Source organism: Coenobita brevimanus, chromosome 95, assembly GCF_032717465.1.
Source record: "Coenobita brevimanus isolate Jiangsu-jjx chromosome 95, ASM3271746v2, whole genome shotgun sequence".
NCBI lineage: Eukaryota > Metazoa > Arthropoda > Malacostraca > Decapoda > Coenobitidae > Coenobita > Coenobita brevimanus.
In genome coordinates this window covers 28,160,907-28,182,527 of record NC_137048.1, presented here as the reverse complement: position 1 = coordinate 28,182,527, position 21,621 = coordinate 28,160,907, and the positions used below count along the sequence as shown (strand labels likewise).

At 43.6% G+C, this 21,621-nt stretch overlaps 1 protein-coding gene across 1 annotated transcript in view; it reads right to left on the bottom strand.

The window, feature by feature from the left end:
* LOC145413266 (uncharacterized) overlaps positions 1 to 19,693 on the bottom strand; it is a 47,397-nt gene extending 27,704 nt beyond the window's left edge. Inside the window, exons 1-2 of the mRNA XM_080282995.1 lie at positions 19,666 to 19,693; positions 12,485 to 13,750 (exon numbers count right to left, since the gene is read on the bottom strand). Coding sequence (XP_080139121.1) covers positions 12,485 to 13,750; positions 19,666 to 19,693 — 1,294 coding nt within the window. The remainder of the gene's footprint in view (positions 1 to 12,484; positions 13,751 to 19,665) is intronic.
* Positions 19,694 to 21,621: the final 1,928 nt, after the last annotated feature.

Sequence of the window (21,621 nt, the reverse complement as noted above, 5' to 3'; positions counted from 1 at the left end):
GTGCGATGTCGAGTGGAAAATCAATTGCAGTAGTGCCTTTAGTGTTCACAGCCCTTTATTTTATCGTTCAGGGTTAGGTGGGAGGGGAATGGGGAGAGAGAGAGAGAGAGAGAACAAAGACCAGTGTGAATGAGAGGGAGAAAGAAGAAGGACAGCTGGAAAAGAATGTGTGCGAGGAGAGGGACGATTGAGAATGTAGTTAGATAGTGTGTGTGTGTGTGTGTGTGTGTGTGTGTGTGTGTGTGTGTGTGTGTGTGTGTGTGTGTGTACCCTACGTACAGAGATTACGTTCCTTACTGGGAGAGTGAGAGTGAGTGAGCGAAAGAGAGAGATAGCACGCATGAAGAGAGGGGATTAAGTGGGACTGGGGGAGGGGAGGCAGGGCAGGGAGGTGGAGAGAGGGAGAGTAAGAGAAATGAGAGAGGTGGGATGTGAGAGGGGATGGTGTGTGAGGAAGGAGAGGAGGATGGGGCAGGAAAAGGGATGAAGTGATTGAAGGAAGAAGCAGGAGGAAGAAGAGGGAAGGAAAGAAAGGTAAGAGGTAGGGAAAGTAATTAGAAGAGGGAAAGACGGAGGTGTGGGAAGAGGGAAAGAAGAAGAAAGAAGAGGGTAAGAGGAAGGGAGGTAAGGGGGAAAGAAGGCAGAAGGTGAATGAGAAGAAGAGAGAACTGGAAGGGAGAGGTAGATTGGTGGTGAAAAGAGGGAGGGATAGAGAGTAAAGTGAGAGGAGGAGGAAAGAGAGAGAGAGAGAGAGAGAGAGAGAGGGAAAGGGGAATCACTGGAGGGAGGAGAAGGGAGGGAGGGATGCAAGAAAGGAGGAAAAGCGGATAAGGAAGGGGAAACAACGGAGGGAGATGGGAGGGGAGGTAACAGAGAGAGGGAGGAGAGAGGGAAGAGAGGAGACAGGGAGGGGAAAGAGTGAAATAGGAAGAGCGAGACGGAAAGAGAAAGAGTGGGATAGGAAGAGAGATTGAGGGAGAGGGAGGGAGAGTGAAGGGAGGGGTAGAGGGAGGGGAGCGGAGGAAAAGAGAAGGGAGAGGTAGAGGGAGAGGGGGGCCCAGTTATGATAGGTGGGAGCGGAAACATATCAATACTGCTTCTCTCTCTCTCTCCCCACCTCCTACACACGCACACACGGGTACACACGGTAGCACACACATACATAAACTCACACTTGAGTACACACAACCACTCACAGACAAACATTTACATCAGACTAGTAACACACACACACACACACACACACACACACACACACACACACACACACACACCTTGTCCATGACCAGCTTCACATATACACACAAAAACACGCTTTCTGTCTCTCATGTTCTGTAAGTACATAAAGCAAAAAGAAAAAAAAACACGATAAAATACAAAGCACACAGAGGGAAAACACACACACACACACACACACACACACACACACACACACACACACACACACACACACAGCGACAAACCAACACAAACATCACCCCATGGCAGTCTTCAGGTAAAATATGATGACCCAGAGATTTTACAGAGAGAGAGAGAGAGAGAGAGTTGGGGTGGGTGAAAAATATATATCGGGAGTTAAGAAAAGATGGCATATGAACAGGGGAACTGGAAAAGTGTGTGACAAGAGAAATAAAGAAAGACTGAAGACGTAGGGATGGAGAAAGGAGAGGTGCAATAAAAGAAAGGGAAGCTGATAGAAAGAAGAATAACTAGGAGAGAGAGAGAGAGAGAGAGAGAGAGAGAGAGAGAGAAAGGGGGGGGAGAGAGAATCATCATTATCACTATCATAGCCATCATCATAATCTCCATTGCTCCTGTTAAAAGAATCCACCAGCAGGAAATCTAAAACACCAGAGTACCAGCAAGCGTCATGAATAAAAAACAAAAATAAAAATGCTTTGTGATTGTTTTCGGTAATGCTTGGGTTCAATTTCGATTACGTAATTTTCACTATATTCAGGCAAGCTTCAGACGATGTTATTCACTGTAAGAGCGCTTTTGTAATGAAGGGAATGGTGGGAAATTTGCGTGCCCTTTCCGTTCTAAAAGCCTTTCCGGGGCTGATTAAAGTATTGTAATAGAAGAAACAATAAAGTGGAAATACACGTCATTGGATTGGCGGGATATAGGGAACAACCAGCACTTTTTTTTTTCTGGTATGCCTCGTTGGGAAATTAGTGTGTTAGTTGCCGTAGAGTTTTTCATATTTATCGCTTCTAGATGCACAAAAACACAGGTTAATGATGAAAAAGTGAACAAGGCGTTAGGGATACCAGCTTCCAGTAGGCCACACCACACCTTACACTGACCTAATTCACACTGCCACACCACACAGTGCCTCACTACACACTGACACACCACCGCAGACTGCCGCGGTATGCACACACACACACACACACACACACACACACACACACACACACACACACACACACACACACACACACACACACACACACACACACACACACACACACACACACACACACACACACACACACACACACACACACACACACACACACACACACACACACACACACACACACACTTAACTAACACTGCGCAGAATGAGGAGAATAAGCCCGAGAACGAGGAGGAGGGATAAGGTGGAGTCCATGAGGAAAGGCGGCATGAAGGAGGATTTACCATTTGATTCTCTCTCTCTCTCTCTCTCTCTCTCTCTCTCTCTCTCTCTCTCTCTCTCTCTCTCTGTTTCTCTTTCTCTTCGGTAAACAGCCGTAGGAGTCAAGATTATGGTGGCGTGTTAAGGTAGGATCGATCCTCAGCACGCGGAAGTCTAGGCTAGGCTGTGTCTCCTAGCCGCTGACGTGTCCTAGGATTAGCTTCCAGTTAGTTAAGGTTACACAGAGCACACAGACCATGCGATCCATACGAGGTGATCCGCCCATTAAATTAACTCTTGTAGGTGGCCCCTCGTGAGTGTTTTTTTTTTTTTTTTTTCTAATTCAAGAAAGAAGGAACCAGGGGCTACAAGGAAGCTCAAAATATCAACACAGATAATTTTCATATTATTAACAGAAGTTGCGTTTGAAGCAGAAAAAATATGTTGTAAAAATAACCTTCATATTATATCACGTACTTACAGAACAATTCTGTGCTTCCATTTTGCAGTAAATAAGGAAAGTACAATATCGAAGACCGTCTAGCTTTTCATATCGTTTAAAAAATTGCCTATTATTTTCCGTATTCATGACCAATTAGAAACAACATTGTTCGGATTGGGTATAATGTCAACACTGTTTTCACACGATATTATTTTATCCATTGTAAAGGCGCTTTTTGCTGATGTTACAAATATTATCAGTGCCCAGATTTTTACATTCCATTAAGCCCAAACATCTCAAATGGCCAATATGATGATGCGTTTTATTTATTTGTTCATTTAGTTAGTTTGTTAGTTACCGTAGTTATTCATTTATTGTTTCCTCAGTTTTGGTAGACGTCTGTTGCTGAAAGGGTTAATTGATGACCATTTTTTATTCATGTAAATAAAGAAAGGATATTGAGAGAGAGAGAGAGAGAGAGAGAGAGAAATATAAAAGGGAACGTATTGAATGAGGGACTAAAAGCAACGCATCCTAGTGGAAAAAGCTAAACATTTACAGGTCTCTCTCTCTCTCTCTCTCTCTCTCTCTCTCTCTCTCTCTCTCTCTCTCTCTCTCTCTCTCTCTCTCTCTCTCTCTCTCTCTCTCTCTCTCTCTCCGAACACTTAGCAAATGAGATGGCTCCTTTTGCTTAGAAATTTTATGGCCTTTTTCAAATCAAAAAATAGAGGGAGAACCATTGTCTGAAGTGAGAGAGAGAGAGAGAGAGAGGAGGGAGGAGGGGGGGGGACGCTCAGGGATTTCGTGGGCAAAACAAAAGATAACAGGGGATCTAGTTTTCAAGGAAGGCATCAAAACAAAACAAGATGGAACGAAAGCAGAACGAAGACAAAGACGGAACAGCCGATCAAAACAAGACAAAGAAATAGCAATAAACAACTTTTTTCAATATCTGTTTAAAAAAATATAGATGAATGTCGGGCACAGAAAATGAAGATCTGGATCAGAATAAAGAACTTTTGGGTCAGAATAAGGGAATTGGGTGAAAATATGAGAAATGTCGACCCAGTAAGACATCTGGGAGAAAGTAAAAGAAATCAGAGTCAGTATAACGAATTCTAAGTTAAAATAAGAATATTCTTCGTCAGATTGAAGGAAATATTTATCGTAGTAATGATAAATCGGTAAAAAAAATTCATAACTCGGTCAAAACAAGAGATACCTTTGCCAAAATGAAGTCTTGGTCAGAAGTCACAAAAGTCTCGTTCCTGTAGACCTAACTTGACAATATGCTTCCTAAGAAAAGTGGTGGTGTGATGAATTTAGAGGAGAGGACGAAAACTGATGCAAAGTAGGAGAGAGAGAGAGAGAGAGAGAGAGAGAGTCTTTGGAGCGGGAACTAATAATGTGTGCAATCGAGTGATGAGAGAGAGAGAGAGAGAGAGAGTCTGGAGCGGAAATCTAATAGTGTGCAAGTGATGATGGGTATGAGAGAGAGAGAGAGAGAGAGAGAGAGAGAGAGAGAGAGAGAGCACCAATGACGAAATGACAAAGAAAAAAACTGTGACTACATAAACGAAAAAAAAAAAGGGAAAAGGAAAAGAAAAAGAATTATTAAAGAGAGAAAAACCCGGCTAATTTGGGGGAAGGGAAAGACGAGTAAAGCAGATTAAAAAGAAAGAAGAAAAAGAAAAAAGTAGGATAATGTACTGTAGAGAAAAAGACAAAAGGGAGTGAGAGAAAAAGAGCGAGGTAGTTGGATAATATAAAGAAAGGCAAGGACTCAGTAAAGTTGAAAATATACCAGAAGAGAGAGAGAGGGAGAGAGAGAGAGAGAGAGGCGGGGTGCAGGAATGAAGGGGAGGAGATAGACATGCAAATGAAGGCACAAAGGAACACGTTAAGAAGGGGAAGGAGAGCAAAGTAGTAGTAGTGGAGAGAAGAATTAAGAGGTGCTGTGTGGTTGAGATCAAGAAAGAGAGAGAGAGGTACAAACATAGACAAGAAAGGATGTCCCATTACGGCATTGTCAGAGAGAGAGAGAGAGAGTATTGAACAGAGAGAGAGGGAGAGAGAAAAGAGAGAGCAAGAGAGAGAGGGGACATACCACGCGTCCGCGTGACTTCCAACACAATGAAATAGTCCCACTCTTGTCTTATTTACCAGCCTATATTTTTCACTCAGCCATTATTTATTTATTCATTTATTTATTCATTTATTGTGGAACGTATGGCGTGTGTGAAGTGGAGCCTAGAATTTTTAGCCTTTGAATTGGTGGCCTATTTTTATTTTCTTTTAATTTTTTGTTTATTCGTGCCTTGTCTAGACTATATGGTAAAGTCAAGAGGAATAATTTTATATATTTTTGTAGTGACGGGGTGAGAAGATAGTCTCCATTAACCCCTTCACTGCCTAACTTCTCTCCCTAAGCTGATGATGATGATGATGATGATGATGATGATGATATTTTCCTTCTGCCTGAACACTGTTATTCGAAGCCCGTACGAAACAATATGATGAATTTGTACCTTGCATTTGTTCTTCCTACCGTCAGACTTTTGTTCAATATTTTGGATTCCTGCCGCTGTGAAGGCATAACAGCTCTGGGATGGAGAGAGAGAGAGAGAGAGAGGATTTGCCTTCTTCGTACGCTGCCTATACATAAAATATTGGCTAAAAGCAATTGATTTCATTAAACGTAAGAGAGAGGTACCTGGCTAAAAATGTAATAAACTATCTTATAATCAATTACCAGAGTTGCTGAAAATGATGCATAATTCAATACCCCGTAATTAACACTATTGACACACACTCCTCGCTAAAAGGGTATTGACTTTTCCAACTTTTACTCTTTTTTTTTTAAATGAGAAAATTTGGAGTGCAGTGGTGAATTTTAATAAATTTCAATAAAGAAGGAATGGAGACTTAGAGAGAGAGAGAGAGAGAGAGAATGAATAAGCGGAGGAAATTAAGGGGACTAATGTTGTTGAGAATAATTGCATATGAGATGAGGGAAGAGAGGGTTGAGACTGAGGGAAGCAGAGAGAGAGAGAGAGAGAGAGAGAGAGAGAGAGAGGATAATGTCAGGTTGCGGAAGAGGAAAACAGAAATTGAAATATATGAATTGATGATCAACCAAGTAACCAGATTCAGACAGATAGATAAACAGGTTGATAGACAGATAGACAGATGAGCATACAGGGAAGTAAAGGAGGAAAGATAGGTATTTTTTTTAGCTATGGCCTAATATAAAATGCATTTATGTCCAGTGTATTGTTGACAGAGGGACGGACGGATAGAAAAGAGAGAGACGAGAGTGAATATAGAGATAAATATTAGTGAATAGCCCGGGGGAAGAAAGAAAAGAAAAATAAAGATGTGAGAAACACGTAGTAAGGACTTTTCACCGGCTAGGAAGTACTCAGGAAGAAAGAGAGCATTAATAACAAGAAGGAAAAAAATAATAATTGAAGAAAGAAGGAAAGAGAAGTGCTGAGAACAAAGGTAATACACACACACACACACACACACACACACACACACACACACACACACACACACACACACACACACACACACACACACCAGCATGTCCCCTCCCCCCTTAGAACAATACCTCGCCATGCAATCTATTTGAGCCCAGAATTACCTGTGGGACAATGACCTTAGTGATCGGGGTAGATGGGAGGAGAGGGGTAGAGTAGGAGGGGTGAGGGAAGGCGTAGGGGACGGGTAGAAGAAAGGAGCAGGTGGTGGAGGGAGAGGGGAACGGGGAGAGGTGATGAGAGTAAGGGAAGGATTGGGATGGGGGTAGGAGTAGGGAGAGAACCGTGTAATGTTGGGTGAGAGAAGGCCAGGGACGTGCTGAGTGAGGGAAGGAGGTAGAGGGGCACTGGGGAAGGGATGGACGGCTCAGGGGAAAGAGGGGAGAGTTAGGTGTAGGGGACTGGGAGGGGAGGTGTAGGGAAGAAGAGTGATGGAAGACAGTATGAGGGACAGGGAGAGGGTAGAGCAGAGTTGAGTTTGGGATTGCAGAGAATATTGGGAGGGGTAGAAAGGGAAGGGTAGGGTGGGAGAGGGGATGCAAAGGGAAGAAAGAAAAAAAATAGGGTGAGATCAAGGGAAGCAGAGAATGAGTAAGGGAGGGAAGACATTGCGTAAGTGTGAAGCGAGAAAAGGATCCGGGAATGAAGAACTGGGTAGGAAAAAAGAGTAGGAGAAAGGTTGGAAAGGACTAGGGTACTGGGGATATGGGGAAGGCAGGGGTTTAGTGATTTAATGTGCCGGTTGGGGTAAGAGAGAGAGAGAGAGAGAGAGTTGCAGCCTCATTAACCAGAGCCGCTAATGTTCTCGCCCCACCTGTATAACTACCTGGCGTTTTAATTAAAGGTGTAAATGACCACCAGGTACCGAGTTCCGTGTGTGTAGGTAGCGGGATCATGGATTCAGTTTGAGCCACTGTACGAGAACGACTTTTTTGTATTTTTTGGTGCCAGGATTTTTTTTTTTTTTTTTTAGTCAAATGGTTTTACATTGAGTTTTTTACTGTTTCCACTCTTAAATGACTGAAAAATGCCCCCCTTCCATTTTTTCTATTACGAAAAATTTGTCCGGTGATTTACATTTTCTTCTGTTAACAGTCTTAAAGGGTTGTACTAGGATTTCTTTCTTTCTTGTTTTTTTTTTTCTTTTTTATCTACGAAAGCGTGGTACGATACCTGTGTATTGTACAGTTCTGCTACGAAAGATGCAGAGTGAATGAGCATATATATGAGAAATTAAATTAAAAGCATGTCATCTAATGAAAAATGATTAAGAATGAAGAGATAAAAAGATACTCATAAACGCGTTGTCTCATCCCCGTGCTCGTCCTCCCCTTTCTCTCAGTCTTGGTGATGCTTTCCACTGTTGTATAATATTGTCTGGTGATTGCTATCAAAAAAATCTTTCGAGTGAAGGTGTTAAGATTGAAAGGTTAAGAGATAAGCTCATTTTCTTATCTGACTGAAGGAGTTAAGAATGATAGGGTAAGAGATAAGCTTGTGTCTGTTATCGCTTTGCTCACCCCCTCCCACCCTCTCAGTGATGCTAAGGTCGCTGCGGACGGCTACTATGCTCTGCCGCAACTCAGATCCGAAAAAAAAGGTAATTCAATATCAGATTCCACCCAAACCTCACGCAGTCGGGGGATGAATTATTTAACTGTACCCTTTTTACTCCAACTTAGCCTAAAATCCTGTCTCCACCTTGAGTACTGAGTTGCAAGAGATTAACAATAGACTTTGATGCTAGTCATGAAGAAGTGCTGTGTAAAGGATGTAGAACTAGAGTATTGTCTTATTCGCAAAGTTAGCCGCAACAGGAGAAAGAGGAGGAGGAGGAGGAGGAGGAGGAGGGGAATAGGAGAAGGAGGAGGAGGGGTATAGGAGGAGGAGGAGGAGGAGGAGGGGAATAGGAGGAGGAGGAGGAGGAGGAAGGATAATGCTAAAATTGGTCAGCCGATTAATCACTTTAGTCATCGAGGGTTATTTTCCACACACACACACACACACACACACACACACACACACACACACACACACACACACACACACACACACACACACACACACACACACACACACACACACACACACACACACACACACACTCTCTCTCTCTCTCTCTCTCTCTCAACCACACAGCACCTCCTAATTCCTCTCTCCACTGCTCCCACTTTCCCCTCCTTCCCTTTCTTAACGTGTTCCTTTATGCCTTCATTTGCATGTCTCTGTCCTCCCCTTCCTTCCTCCCAGCTCCTCCCTCTCACTCCTATCTTTATTTGCTTTTATTATCTCACGTTTTACACTATAATTCCTGTCCCTCTTACACCTCTCTTTATTTTCTTTACGTTATTCCACTTTTCATTTTTTCTCTTTATATTTACTACTTCATTGTGTTCTTCCTTTTTATTTTTTCCCCACCTTTCTTGGCGACAGAGGGAGAAAGACAACTGCCCACGTATTCCCTGCGTGTCGTAAAAGGAAGATTCAGCACCTCCAATATAATGTTATTTTTTTTTTCAGTCTATTGCTGCTTCCAGATGATTTTATTCTGCTTAGGAAGGCCACATGATTCTCTCTCTCTCTCTCTCTCTCTCTCTCTCTCTCTCTCTCTCTCTCCCCTTGTCTTTGTGACGTCGATACAGGTCAGTCAACTCCGCTACACCACCTCACACCACTGCACTACACCTCCTGCCCTATCATACCATCTTTACACCACTGTCCTTGCCTGCACACTACCTTACAGATCTTCACTATCATTTCACACCACACACCGCACACACTTATACCTCAAGTGTTTCTTATTATACCACCTCACACCACTCACACCACACACCAGTCTCATACTCTTATACCACAGTGCTTCTAACCACACCACTTACACCACTCACCACATACCAGTTTCTTACTCTTATACCACAATGTTTCTTATCATACCACCTCACACCACTCACCAGTCTTATACTCTTATACTACAGTGCTTATCACACCACCACACACCACTTACACCACTCACCACATACCAGTTTCATACTCTTATACCACAGTGTTTCTTATCACATCACCTCACACCACTCACCAGTCTTATACTCTTATACTACAGTGCTTATCACACCACCACACACCACGTACACCACTCACCACATACCAGTTTCATACTCTTATACCACAGTGTTTCTTATCATACCACCTCACATCACATACTTCCATGCCACAATACTTCATGCCACATCACCTTGAGGTCAATTTACACCACATCCATTTCGAAATCATATCACCCTCGCCTCTCTCTCTCTCTCTCTCTCTCTCTCTCTCTCTCTCTCTCTCTCTCTCCCCCATAACTACCCTGCACTCTACTACAGTACATAACCCTTTTGCAGTTGCAGACTTATAAGAAAGAAAGAGAGAGAGAGAGAGAGAGTAATGAAGATATAGGCGAGAGCGTGGAGGCATAATGAAGATATGTGGAATAAGAAGATAAATGTATAGAACGCCCTACCGAGAGAGAGAGAGAGAGAGAGAGAGAGAGAGAGAGACGGAGAGAATAATGAACGTAAAGGAGAGAGATGAGGCTTAATAAAGATATGTGGAATAAGAAGATAAATGTATAGAACGCCCGAGAGAGAGAGAGAGAGAGAGAGAGAGAGAGAGAGAGAGAGACGGAGAGAATAATGAACGTAAAGGAGAGAGATGAGGCTTAATAAAGATATGTGGAATAAGAAGATAAATGTATAGAACGCCCGAGAGAGAGAGAGAGAGAGAGAGAGAGAGAGAGAGAGAGAGAGAGAGAGAACTAGCATCTTTCCATAATTTATAATAGTATCGACTGTGAAATATTGAGACAAATTAGCGTAGAGTTTCCTATAGAGTTTCCTTTGAAGCATAGTACTGTAGACTGATTAAATTTTTTTTGGCAAAGTTATGCATCCTGTTAAGTATTTTTTTTTTTAAGTTTGGAGTGTTTTTTGATTACCTGTGGGGAGCTTGAGGAAGTGTTTGTGTGTGTGTGTGTGTGTGTGTGTGTGTGTGTGTGTGTGTGTGTGTGTGTGTGTGTGTGTGTGTGTGTGTGTGTGTGTGTGCGCTTGCGCTCGCGCGCCCGCGTGCGTGCCTGATTGTGCATGTGCGGGGGAGTTCAAACGCACACACAACACGTAGTTTATTTTGTCTTGGACATAGGAGACGAGCGTGTCAGGAAAAGAAAGGTGTAGTGGAGGAGGAAGGAATGAAGGAGGAAGGTGGGAAGGAAGGAATTAAGGAAAGAAAGGGGGTCAAGAAATAAGGATGGGAAGAAGGAAAAGAAAATGATAAAGGAAGTAGAAGGGGAGGAAGGAGGAAAGAAAAAAGAAGGGATAAAGGGAAGAGATGTATGGAAGGAAAGAAGGAATAAGAGGAGGAAAGGGGATGAAGGAAGAAAGAAAGAGGTGAGAGGAGAAAAGAAAGGAAATGGCATAACGAAGAAGGAAGGGTTGAGGGAAAAGGGGAAGAAATAAGGGAGCAAGGAAAGAAGGAAGAAAGGGATGAAAGAGGGAGAAGAGAGAAAGGAGAGAGGGATGAAAAAAGAGGAAGAGGGAAAGAAAGAAGGAAGGAAAATAAAGGACACGATAATGACTGAAGGAAGAGGCGAGGAAGGAATGATGGAAATGGTGAGGGAAAGAAGGCAGCACGGATAGAGGGAAGGAGAGAAGAAAATGGAATAATAAATAATGAAGGAAGGAAGGAAGGACAGAAGAAGGAAAAGAAGTAATATTGCATTTTAATAGGGTAGAAAGAAGGATGGAAGGAATGAATCATGAAGGAAGGAGGAGGAGAAGGAAGATAATGGGGAAAAGAGAGAGAGAGAGGAACGAGTAATATGAAGGAAAGCTGAAGAAATGAATGAAGTAAGAATGAAGGGAAGGAATGAAGGAAGGAAGTAAAGGAAGCAAGGACAGTGAAGGATATTGGTAGCGTGATGGGTCAAACATGGAATATCCCAGAATCCCCGTTCTTGCACACACACACACACACACACACACACACACACACACACACACACACACACACACTACAGTAACACTTAAGTATATACACTCAGCTAAAAATTATTCTAGGCAGATGGGAGGTAGAAATTGGTAAAGGAAAATATAAAGAAAGGAAAGATGAAAGTAGGTAAGAGGGAGCAAGAGAAGATAGAGAGAAATAAAGAGGAGAATGTGGGTGAGAGAGAGAAAGAAGAAAGAAAGAAAGAAAGATTGTGAAGTGTGGATAGGTGGAAGTGAAAGTGAACTGGTGTTCGGTAATGCCAGATAAACACATGTTCAGGTAACATAAAGAACAGAACACTTGTACACACACACACACACACACACACACACACACACACACACACACACACACACACACACACACACACACACACACACACACACACACTGATCACCTACATGTTCAAATGAGATCGAGGCCATGCATCTCTCTCTCTCTCTCTCTCTCTCTCTCTCTCTCTCTCTCTCCAGAAGTCACGCAAGAAACTTTCCTAATTTTTCTCATCTTTGCATCGCTTTCACGAATGTTTTTTTTTCTTTTTGGTTGCGGAAAAAATGAGTAACAAAAAAGGGTTTTTGGAAGGTCTGGAGAGTTTGTGTGAGAAAGTTCTGGAGAGTTTGTGTGAGATTTTTTTTTTTCCTTTTTTTGGGAGAGGAGGTACTGATCCGAACCTACATATGAAAAAAGTAATGCTCTGCTGAAAGTTGTAGTTGTAGAAATCATATGGACTCTCTCTCTCTCTCTCACTCTTTGTGTGTATGTATGTATGTCAGTGTCTGTCTGTCCACCTTTCTGTCTATCTCTGTATCGATCTGTCTTCCTGTCCACGCATCCATTCATCCCACTCACCTCTCTCCTCCTCCCATTGCTTCTTCTTCCTCTCCAGTAGCGACATATGTCTGGTGGTCGCCATCTCAGAACCCACACTCACGCTGGGGCCACGAGATCTCCGCTGTTGCTCCTGTGGGCGGCCGTGGGCGTGTGGGCGTGACGGCACATTGGACCACCCGTACAGGATCTCGCTTAGCTGGAAACTGTTGTGGTTTGGAAGGAGCTTGAAGGCCCAGTCCCTCTCTAGCGGTACTTCGGCGTCGTCCCCAAATACCCTTTCTTGTGGCGCCGAAGAACTGTGACTCAGAGGTGGTGCTTTTGGGAAGATGGGTGGTTCTTCCTCTTTGCTTCTAGACCTGTGAAAATTCTTATTCTTTCCGTCTAGCTCCGATGAACTGTAATTTCCTGGACCTTGTGGTGGAAAAATGGGTTGTCTCTGTTCAGTTTTATTTCCTGGGACGCTCTGATGCTTGTCGGTATCTGATGCTGGAGTATTGTTGTTTCCAGGACCTTGGGATGGAAGGATTAGTTGGCCTTGAAATCTGCTAGGCGCTGGAGCACTTTGGTCTTTGTTTACTTGTCCTGGAACGCTCTGATTCTTGTTTTCTAATCCTGGAGTACCGGTACTTTGATTGTTATTTTCCAATCCCGAAACACTCTGATTCTTGTTTTCTAGTCCCGGAACACTCTGGTTCTTGTTTTCTAGTCCCGGAACACTCTGGTTCTTGTTTTCTAGTCCCGGAACACTCTGATTCTTGTTTTCTAGTCCCGGAATACTGTGATTCTTATTTTCTAATCCTGAAGCACTTTGATACTTGTTCTTTAGTGTCGTGGAGTTAGAATTGGCGGGAACCGAACCACCCTGATGATCTAACCCTTCTAACCCTTGATCCTCTTGATTTAGATTCTTCAGCTGGACTGTGAGGATTTTATTGAGCACTCGAGCGGCTCTCTTGGTGGAAATCCTAGGCGTGGGGGATTTACCAGAGGGGCCCGGATTACCCTGGCCGGACGGTTTTAGGGGATTTTTCTGGCTAAACCTTCGAGATCCGAGCGATACTCTCAGGTGTGGGGCCGGAGTGGGTAAGTTTGGGGTCCCTCTGCGATCTTGATTTTGCGACCCCCTTTCCTGGTCTGTCACCGAGTTTTGCGACGCCCAGACCTCCGCGCAGGGTCTATGGTTGTCCTGTTCCCCCTGGGTGTTCACAGGGGGAAGGTATGTAGGGCGGGGGTGTAGGTTCTGGGGCGCGTCTTTCCCGAAGGCTTTATCGAAGAAGGTGTAATCTGGAAAGAGGAAAATATATCGTCAGTTTCACGTTCGTCATCTTCATCATCATCTTTCTCATCATCATTATCATCTCTCTAATTATCATTATCATTGTCATAGCCTTATTACCTCACCAGTAAACAACAGAAATATTAGATCAAACCAGGTGTTTATAATTGTGTTGGAAAAATTATAATTATCCATATCAGTCCTAGAAAATCATCAGCAGCAGTAAGAAAATTCATTTAGAAAGTAGAAACAGTGTCTTGAGTGAGAGGGTAGATGAGGGAGGTGGCTTGGCTTAGTGGAGAGGGTTATGTCGAAGGTAATGATAGAGTGACTTGGAGGTGTTTTAATCAAGGCCACGGTGGATGGATTATTGGATTAGCTTTCACCTTTTTTACGTTGATTAGGAATTAGAGAATATATTGATCTAAGCCTGTATGTAATGTGGTGTCTTTTTTATATATCTTTTTTTTTAAGCCTAAGGAGAAACACTAATAATGAGAAGGATAAAGAGAAAGGTGGAGATTGAAAGTAAAAAATAAGTGGTATGTCATGGGTGGATATTTCTCTCTCTGTCTGTCTCTCTCTGTCTCTCTCTCTCTCACACACACACACACACACACACACACACACACACACACACACACACACACACACACACACACTAATTCTTGTAGCTTGCGTGTTCAGGGTCACAGCGAAATTGCAAACGAAGCATTACGTAGGTGAGTCAGGTGGTGAGAGAGAGAGAGAGAGAGAGAGAGAGAGACTCAGTAAATACAAAATGGGGAAAGTGAATGATGATTTATAAGGAATATTTATATGTACACACACACACACACACACACACACACACACACACACACACACACACACACACACACACACACACACAGAGTGAAGGAAAAGCAGATTAGAACGAATGATTTTTCTTTCTCTAGGGTAAAATACTGACCCTAATATCCTTGTTTATCAGTCCCGGAAGACTCTGTTCTCTCTCTCTCTCTCTCTCTCTCTCTCTCTCTCTCTCTCTCTCTCTCTCTCTCTCTCTCTCCGGCATGCTTTCAATACTCTTATCTTTCCTCCTTCGCGCTCCTTATCTACCCTCCTCCCTCCCTTCCTCCTCTGTCCCTTGCTCCTTCCTCCTCCTTTCCCCCTTCTCCCTCCCTCCTCCCTCCTCCTTTCCTCCTCTGTCCGTCCCTCCTTCTCTCCTTATCTTTCTCCTCCGTCATTTTCATTCCTCCTGTCTTCTCTTATTTCCTCTTTTCTGGTTTTCTCTCTTTTTCATCTTCCTTTTATGCTTCCATTATCCTTCCTTTTCTCTTTACTTCTTTCTTTTTTTTTTTTTTACCCTCGCTCCTCCATTCCTTCTTCCCTCCTCCTGTTCTCTGATTTTCCTTCCTCTTTCTCTTCCTTCTTCCCGCTCTTTTCTTCCTCTCTTCCTTACTTCACCCCCGTCTTTCTTCTTCCTATCCTCTTCCTTCTCCTCCTTCATTCCTCATGTCCTTGTTCCTCCTCCCGAGTTCCTTCTTCCTTCCTTTCTCATATAACTTCTAATTTACCTCCTCCGACCGCCTCTCCTATTTCACCCTCCTCTCCTTCCCTCTCTCTTTGATCCTCCTCCTCCTTCTCCTCCTCCTCCTCGAACCTCTTACCTTACATATACATAACCTAGCTTCATTATCCCTTCCCTTCCTCCTCTTCCCTTTATCTATTTCTCTTTTCTTCCCATTTGTTTGTAATATTGCTTTTTTTCACGAAGGTGGTAACTGTTTATTTTATTCATACTACTGGTGATTCTCTCTCTCTCTCTCTCTCTCTCTCTCTCTCTCTCTCTCTCTCTCTCTCTCTCTCTCTCTCTCACACACACACACACACACACATCATCAATTCGTACCCTACATCTTTTCCATTCCCTTCATAGCTTGCTCATCTTTCCCTTCCTTCCCTTCAGATCCCCTTCCTTTCCTCCTTCCTCATATTCTTTCCCTTCCCTTCCTTCCTTTTCCATCCCGTTCCTTTCCCCTCCCTTCCCCTTCCTCCTGCGTTCCCATTCCTTCCCCTCACCTGCTCTTCCCTCAGTTCCCCTCCCCTTCCCTCCCTCTCTTCCCTCTTATACCTTTCCATCCCTTCCTCTCATCTGCTTTTCTCTTCCCTTCTCTTCCCTTCCCTCCCTCTCCTGTCTTTCCATCCCTTCCCTTACCTTCTCTTCCCTTCCTCTTCCTTTCCTTCCTCTCCCCTTCCCTTCCCTTCCCTTCCCTTCCCTTCCCTTCCCTTCCCTTCCCTTCCCTTCCCATCACTCAGCATTCACCCTTCTTCTCATGAATAGCAGCGCAGCCCCTTAGGTAATTTTAGACCAGCGAAAAGCTTCCTAACTTGAGTAATTATACAAGAGAGGATATATTAACTGGTGAAATTGTTAGAATCATCGCCTGAGAAAGTAATTGTGTGTGTTTTATGGAAGAAGAGTGATGTGGTGAAGTACGAGTATTTTTGTTGATGTTTGTATGCTGAAGTGATGATGATGATGATGATAATGATTATTATTATTATTATTATTATTACTATTAGTGTTCATATTAACACACACACACACACACACACACACACACACACACACACACACACACACACACACACACACACACACACACACACACACACACACACACACACACTGTTCCTCATTCATATTTTTCGTGTTTAGAACGGAATTCATTCTTCATATTTCTCTTGAAGGTCGTCTTGATATGGATGTGTGTGTGTATGTGTGTGTGTGTGTGTGTGTGTGTGTGTGTGTGTGTGTGTGTGTGTGTGTGTGTGTGTGTGTGTGTGTGTGTGCGCGTTTTATCCTGTGCTTTATAATTGATCAATATTCATTAATCATGTGTCTGTAGTGAGTATAAGACGGTGATGGTTTGCATGTGCCTTTAATTTTCTGCATTCCTCTCTCTCTCTCTCTCTCTCTCTCTCTCTCTCTCTCTCTCTCTCTCTCGCAGCCCAATATAGCCAGTGCCCCATTGCCTTCTCTATCACCCTGAGTGCCAGTGAGTGTGTTATTATCACTAGATGAAGGGGGCTACAGGGAGGGAAGGGAGAGAGGGAGGGAAAGAGAGAAAGGCAGTGGGAGGGAAGGAAAGGAAGAGAAGAAAGGTGGAAGGAAAGCAAGATGGAGAGAAAAGGAAGATGGAGGGAAGGCAAGATGGAGAGAAAAGGAAGATGGAGGGAAGGAGAGGGTGAAAAGGAAGGTGGAATGGCGAGAGGGAGAGAAGAGGAAGATGGAGGGACGGAATGGGAAGGGAGGAGGGAGTAAGGAGGCTTGGTATTGCATCCTTGTATTTTAATCTTGCATATTTTACCTTGATATTCACTTATGCATCATTTATGGCTTCTAGTATTAACACATTTCATTATATTATAATCATGGACAAATATATTAGCGTACCGTGTCATATAAGGAAAATAAATTAGACTCTTTAGTTAACGAGGAAGAGAGGAAAAGGTTGAAACGAAGGAAGGAGGAATGAACGACGGATGGGACGGGAGGGGGCGTGAAAGGAGAGGGAAGGAGGGAAGACAGACCGTGAAAGGAATGACATGGGAAAGGAGGAACGGGTAATGACAGAGACAAGGTTGATGGGAAGGGAGAGAGGAAAGGAAGAGAGATAAACACAGTAGAAGGAAGAAGTGAGAGGAGAGGGATGGAGGTAGGAACATGGAGGGAGAGAAGGGGGAGAAAAAGAAGAAGTAGAAGGATGAGAGAAAGGGCGATAAAGATTGCAGTAATTGAGAGAGAGAGAGAGAGAGAGAGAGAGAGAGAGAGAGAGAGAATGGAGCAGGCAAGGACATTGCGGAGGAGGAATGTGAAGGCAGAGCAGGAATAGAGGGGAGAATAGAGGAGACGAGAAGGAGAGGGGCGAAGGAGGGAAGGGAGAGAGAAGAAGAGGGAAAAGGGAAGTAAAGAATGGGGATGACCAGGGAAGAGAAGGAACAGGAAAAGATAAGGGATGAGAAGAACAAAGATGAGTAAGGATGGTGAGAAAGATAAGGAATAGAGGAGAGGAGGACACTGCAGAGGAGAAATGAAGGGAAGAGGGAAGTGATTGAGGGAAGAGGAGAGAAAAGGAAGGAGGACAAGAAAGGAAAGGGAAGAGGAAAGAGGAGAGAAGGAAAGGATGGCAAAGCAGGAAAGGGAAAAATGATGAATACGATTGGGGGAAGAAGAGGAAAGTGAAAACAAAAATAAAGAGAGGCAAAAAGAAGAAGGAGGGAAAAAGTAGAAGAAGGAGGAGGGAATATATCTTCCAGTTTGCCTCTCCTCCTTCTATCCTAACCTCTCTTTATTTTTGTTTTTTCGCGTCTCTCTTCGTACCCCTCTCGTATTCTTCATTCATGCCTTCCCTGCTTTACCCTCCTTTCCTTCTCTCCTCTTTCCTCTTCTTCTCTTCCCTTTCCTTTCTTGTCCTTCTCTTTCCTTTCCTAAACTCTTCCTTCCTTCTCTTCCCTCTTCCCTTTCCTGTGTCTCCTCATTTCCTCTTTGCAATGTCCTTCCCTCATCTTTTTCCCATCTTTCCCACCATCGTTGCTCATTTTTCTTTTTTCTTCTGTTTTTTTCATTTCCTATTCTTTTCTTCCCTGGACGTGACAAAGACAGGGAAGAGATGGAGGGACGTGGAAAGAGAGAAGAGAAGCGAAGAATGGAGAAGGATAGAGGAGGAAAGGGCCGAGAGGGACGGGGTAGGGTGTAGCGGAGTGGAGGGGAGGAAAGGGAAGGACAACGAGGGCGAGAGCCAAGAAACAGGAGGGGAAGTGAAGGAAGGCCAGAGAAATAGATGGTTGGGGTGGGAAAGTAGGGGAGGAACGGAGAAGGAAGAGAAGAGAAGGGAGGAAGAAAAGAAGGAGGAAGAAACAAAGAACGGGAGATGGGGAAGGCGTAGAAGGACTGAAAGAGAGAGAGAGAGAGGGGGGGGGTGAAATGAAGAGAGCTGGAGAGGACAGGGAAGGAAAAGGAGAGAGTTAGGAAAGGAATTGGAAGGAGGGAAGGAAAAGGATGAGAATGGAAGGGAGGAGGAAGGGAAGGGAAGCAAGGAGAAGAGAAGGATAGAGAGGGAAGGGTAGGACAAGACCAGGCACCGCAGGGAAGAACAAAGAGAAAAGAACGGCGAGGCAGGAAGGAAGAGAGGAAGAGGATTTGGAGGGGAGGAAGGAGTGGAGAGGGAGGAGAAAATGAGGGGAGCGAGGAGGTAAAGACAGAAGAAGACCGAAGGGAAAGAAAATAATGAAGAGAATAAGGAGAGACGGGAGGACGAAAGAAAAAGAAGGAAAAAGAAAAGAAAGGAAAGGGAAATTCAGTCGTAGAGAGGACAAAGAAGGACTGGACAAAAAGTATGAAGGAAAGGAAGAAAAAATGAAGCAGGGAAGGAACGGGCTTCAGTCATCAGTAATGATATACTCGCCGACTCTCTCTCTCTCTCTGACACACACACACACACACACACACACACACACACACACACACACACACACACACACACACACACACACACACACACACACACACACACACACACACACACACACACACACAGTAATCACACCCTGGGCAGCCTCGTAATGAAACACGAGGGTAATTTTCGTGCTGTTATTTATACCGTGGACAGGACGCCAGAACCCGATAATAAACACTCACGCCGACCACTGTAATTTTTGTAAACATGGACTTTATTCAAGGTGGGTATTTGGGTACCTGGCAAGGGGATTTATCACTTGTTTTATTATTCGTATTTTCTCTAATATATAAAGAAGAATCGTCTGGTGGTAGTATAGATGAAATATTTCGAGACAGATTTTTTTTATTACTCTAGTAGGGTGACTTTTATGTTTATTTTTCACATTACGAGACGATTTTTTGCAGCTTAAGACAGACCTCTCGTATTAAAGATGTCAGAAGCCATCTCCATTAACTCTTTAGTGCCTAGTGTCCTGCAGAGAGGGCGGTGTTGGGTATTTTCGAGCGTTAATTAAGGGAGGAACCCAGAAGTTTGGTCCTATGAGCTTTGCGACTGTGATTTAGTAGTCAGAACACAGTACGGTAGTTTCCTTTCCCAAATAATCTAGAACACTCTTCCTCAGTGAGTCTTTACCTACCTATGACCTCTAGTTTTTTAAATTCAAAATATCCAGGCTTCTCGAAATGAACAGGCCGTGAATATGCCCTTCTCTGTGTTCAGTTCTCTCTGGAAAGGATACATTTTGCATGCTCCTTTTCCCTAAATGCGCTCGAGCATGTATGTATATATGCATGTATGTGTGTAAATGCATATTGGAGTGTGGACGTATGCAGTAACGTGTGTAAATGATTAAATGCTTAGTGAACCGTGTATGTGTATAAGTGTGTGAAAATGGATGTGTGTTTGTGTGCAGAAGTGTGTGTAAATGCATATTAGAGTGTTCGCGTGTGTAATAGTGTTTGTAGATGCATATGTGTTTTGCGTGTATTAGTCTGTGTAAATGCATATTGGAGTGTGTATGTGCATTCCTAAACGATAAGTATCAAGGTGTAATTACAGACAGCGTATCAGACTAATGCAAAAGTGATTCTACATTATCTTTTAAGCTAGCACCCTCCCCTGGCTCCACATTCCCGTCATTAATTGCCGTCAAGGTTGTTACGGCGAGTCCTCTTGACGTCCCCTAGTGCTGACCTTACAATTCACCCCCCTTTCATCTCCCCCTCCTCCTCCACACCCAACCCCCTTGCAATCCTCCTCCCCTCCCCACCCGCCTCAAGGACTCACGCACACCACGGACGCACACTAGGGACTTTCTGATAGACGGATAGTACAATAGCACACCAGGGATATTCAGGGACCTAGACTAGAAATGTACACCACAAGCGCACAGTACAGACGCTCACAAGGAATACTGATGCACACACACAGACGCACATGAAAAACTCACACAAGAGATATTCGTGGACACACACCATACCCCAGCCGCAGACCAAAAGTGCACACGGTCAGCCTAAATATCAAGAATCCACGAGACAAGGAACCCAATATTTCTCCCAGTTGAACATAATAGTGAGAGAGATAATTCAGTTTGAGAGGGCGCCCTTGTAGTGAAAGACATAATTCAGTTTGGGAGGGCGCCCTTCTAATGAGAGATAGAGATAATTCAGTTTGGTAGGACGCCCTTGACGTGAGAGGGAGATACAGTTTGAGTTAGTGTGTTCAGAGCTGAAAAAGAAATCGCTTTAGAAAATTAAGAAAAAATTAAAAGACGTGACGGGACTCAAAGTGTTAATGGCACAGCGTTGGTCCGGCCGTATCGAGAACTGTCCTTCCTAAATCTCTGCTAATGAGGAAATAACGCCGGGAAATTTGAGCCGAGTATTGGAAATGGCCCGGTAAACAGAGTGGCGTTTGGGGGCGACTTGAAAATGGATGCATGAAGTTGGTAAGCTTGTGAGAGGCCTTTTTTTTTTTTTTATTGTGCTCTTATTGTCGTGGTATTAAAACCAAGTCCGCGAAGGTGTGACTTATTATTTTCATGGCATTTTAATATAATTTTCCGAAGGTGTGACACTCTATTTGCATGGTATCATAACTGAGGGAGAGAAGGTAAAAGTAATCTCTTAATAACTGACGGTCATTTGTGGAACACTTGTAGTGGTTCTGTGCAATTGGCCAGCAAACCACTTCAGAGGGTGTGGTCAGCAACGGTACGGAAAGGTCATACGTGTTGCATTAACGTTATTCGTCAAAAACTGATGATGATGATGGTGATGAACCCCCATTGATTATTGCCTCAAAAGAACTCCTGTTTTTACTCATTACTTTCACAGTCAGAGGCTACTCTGTCGGTTGTTGGACCCAGTCGT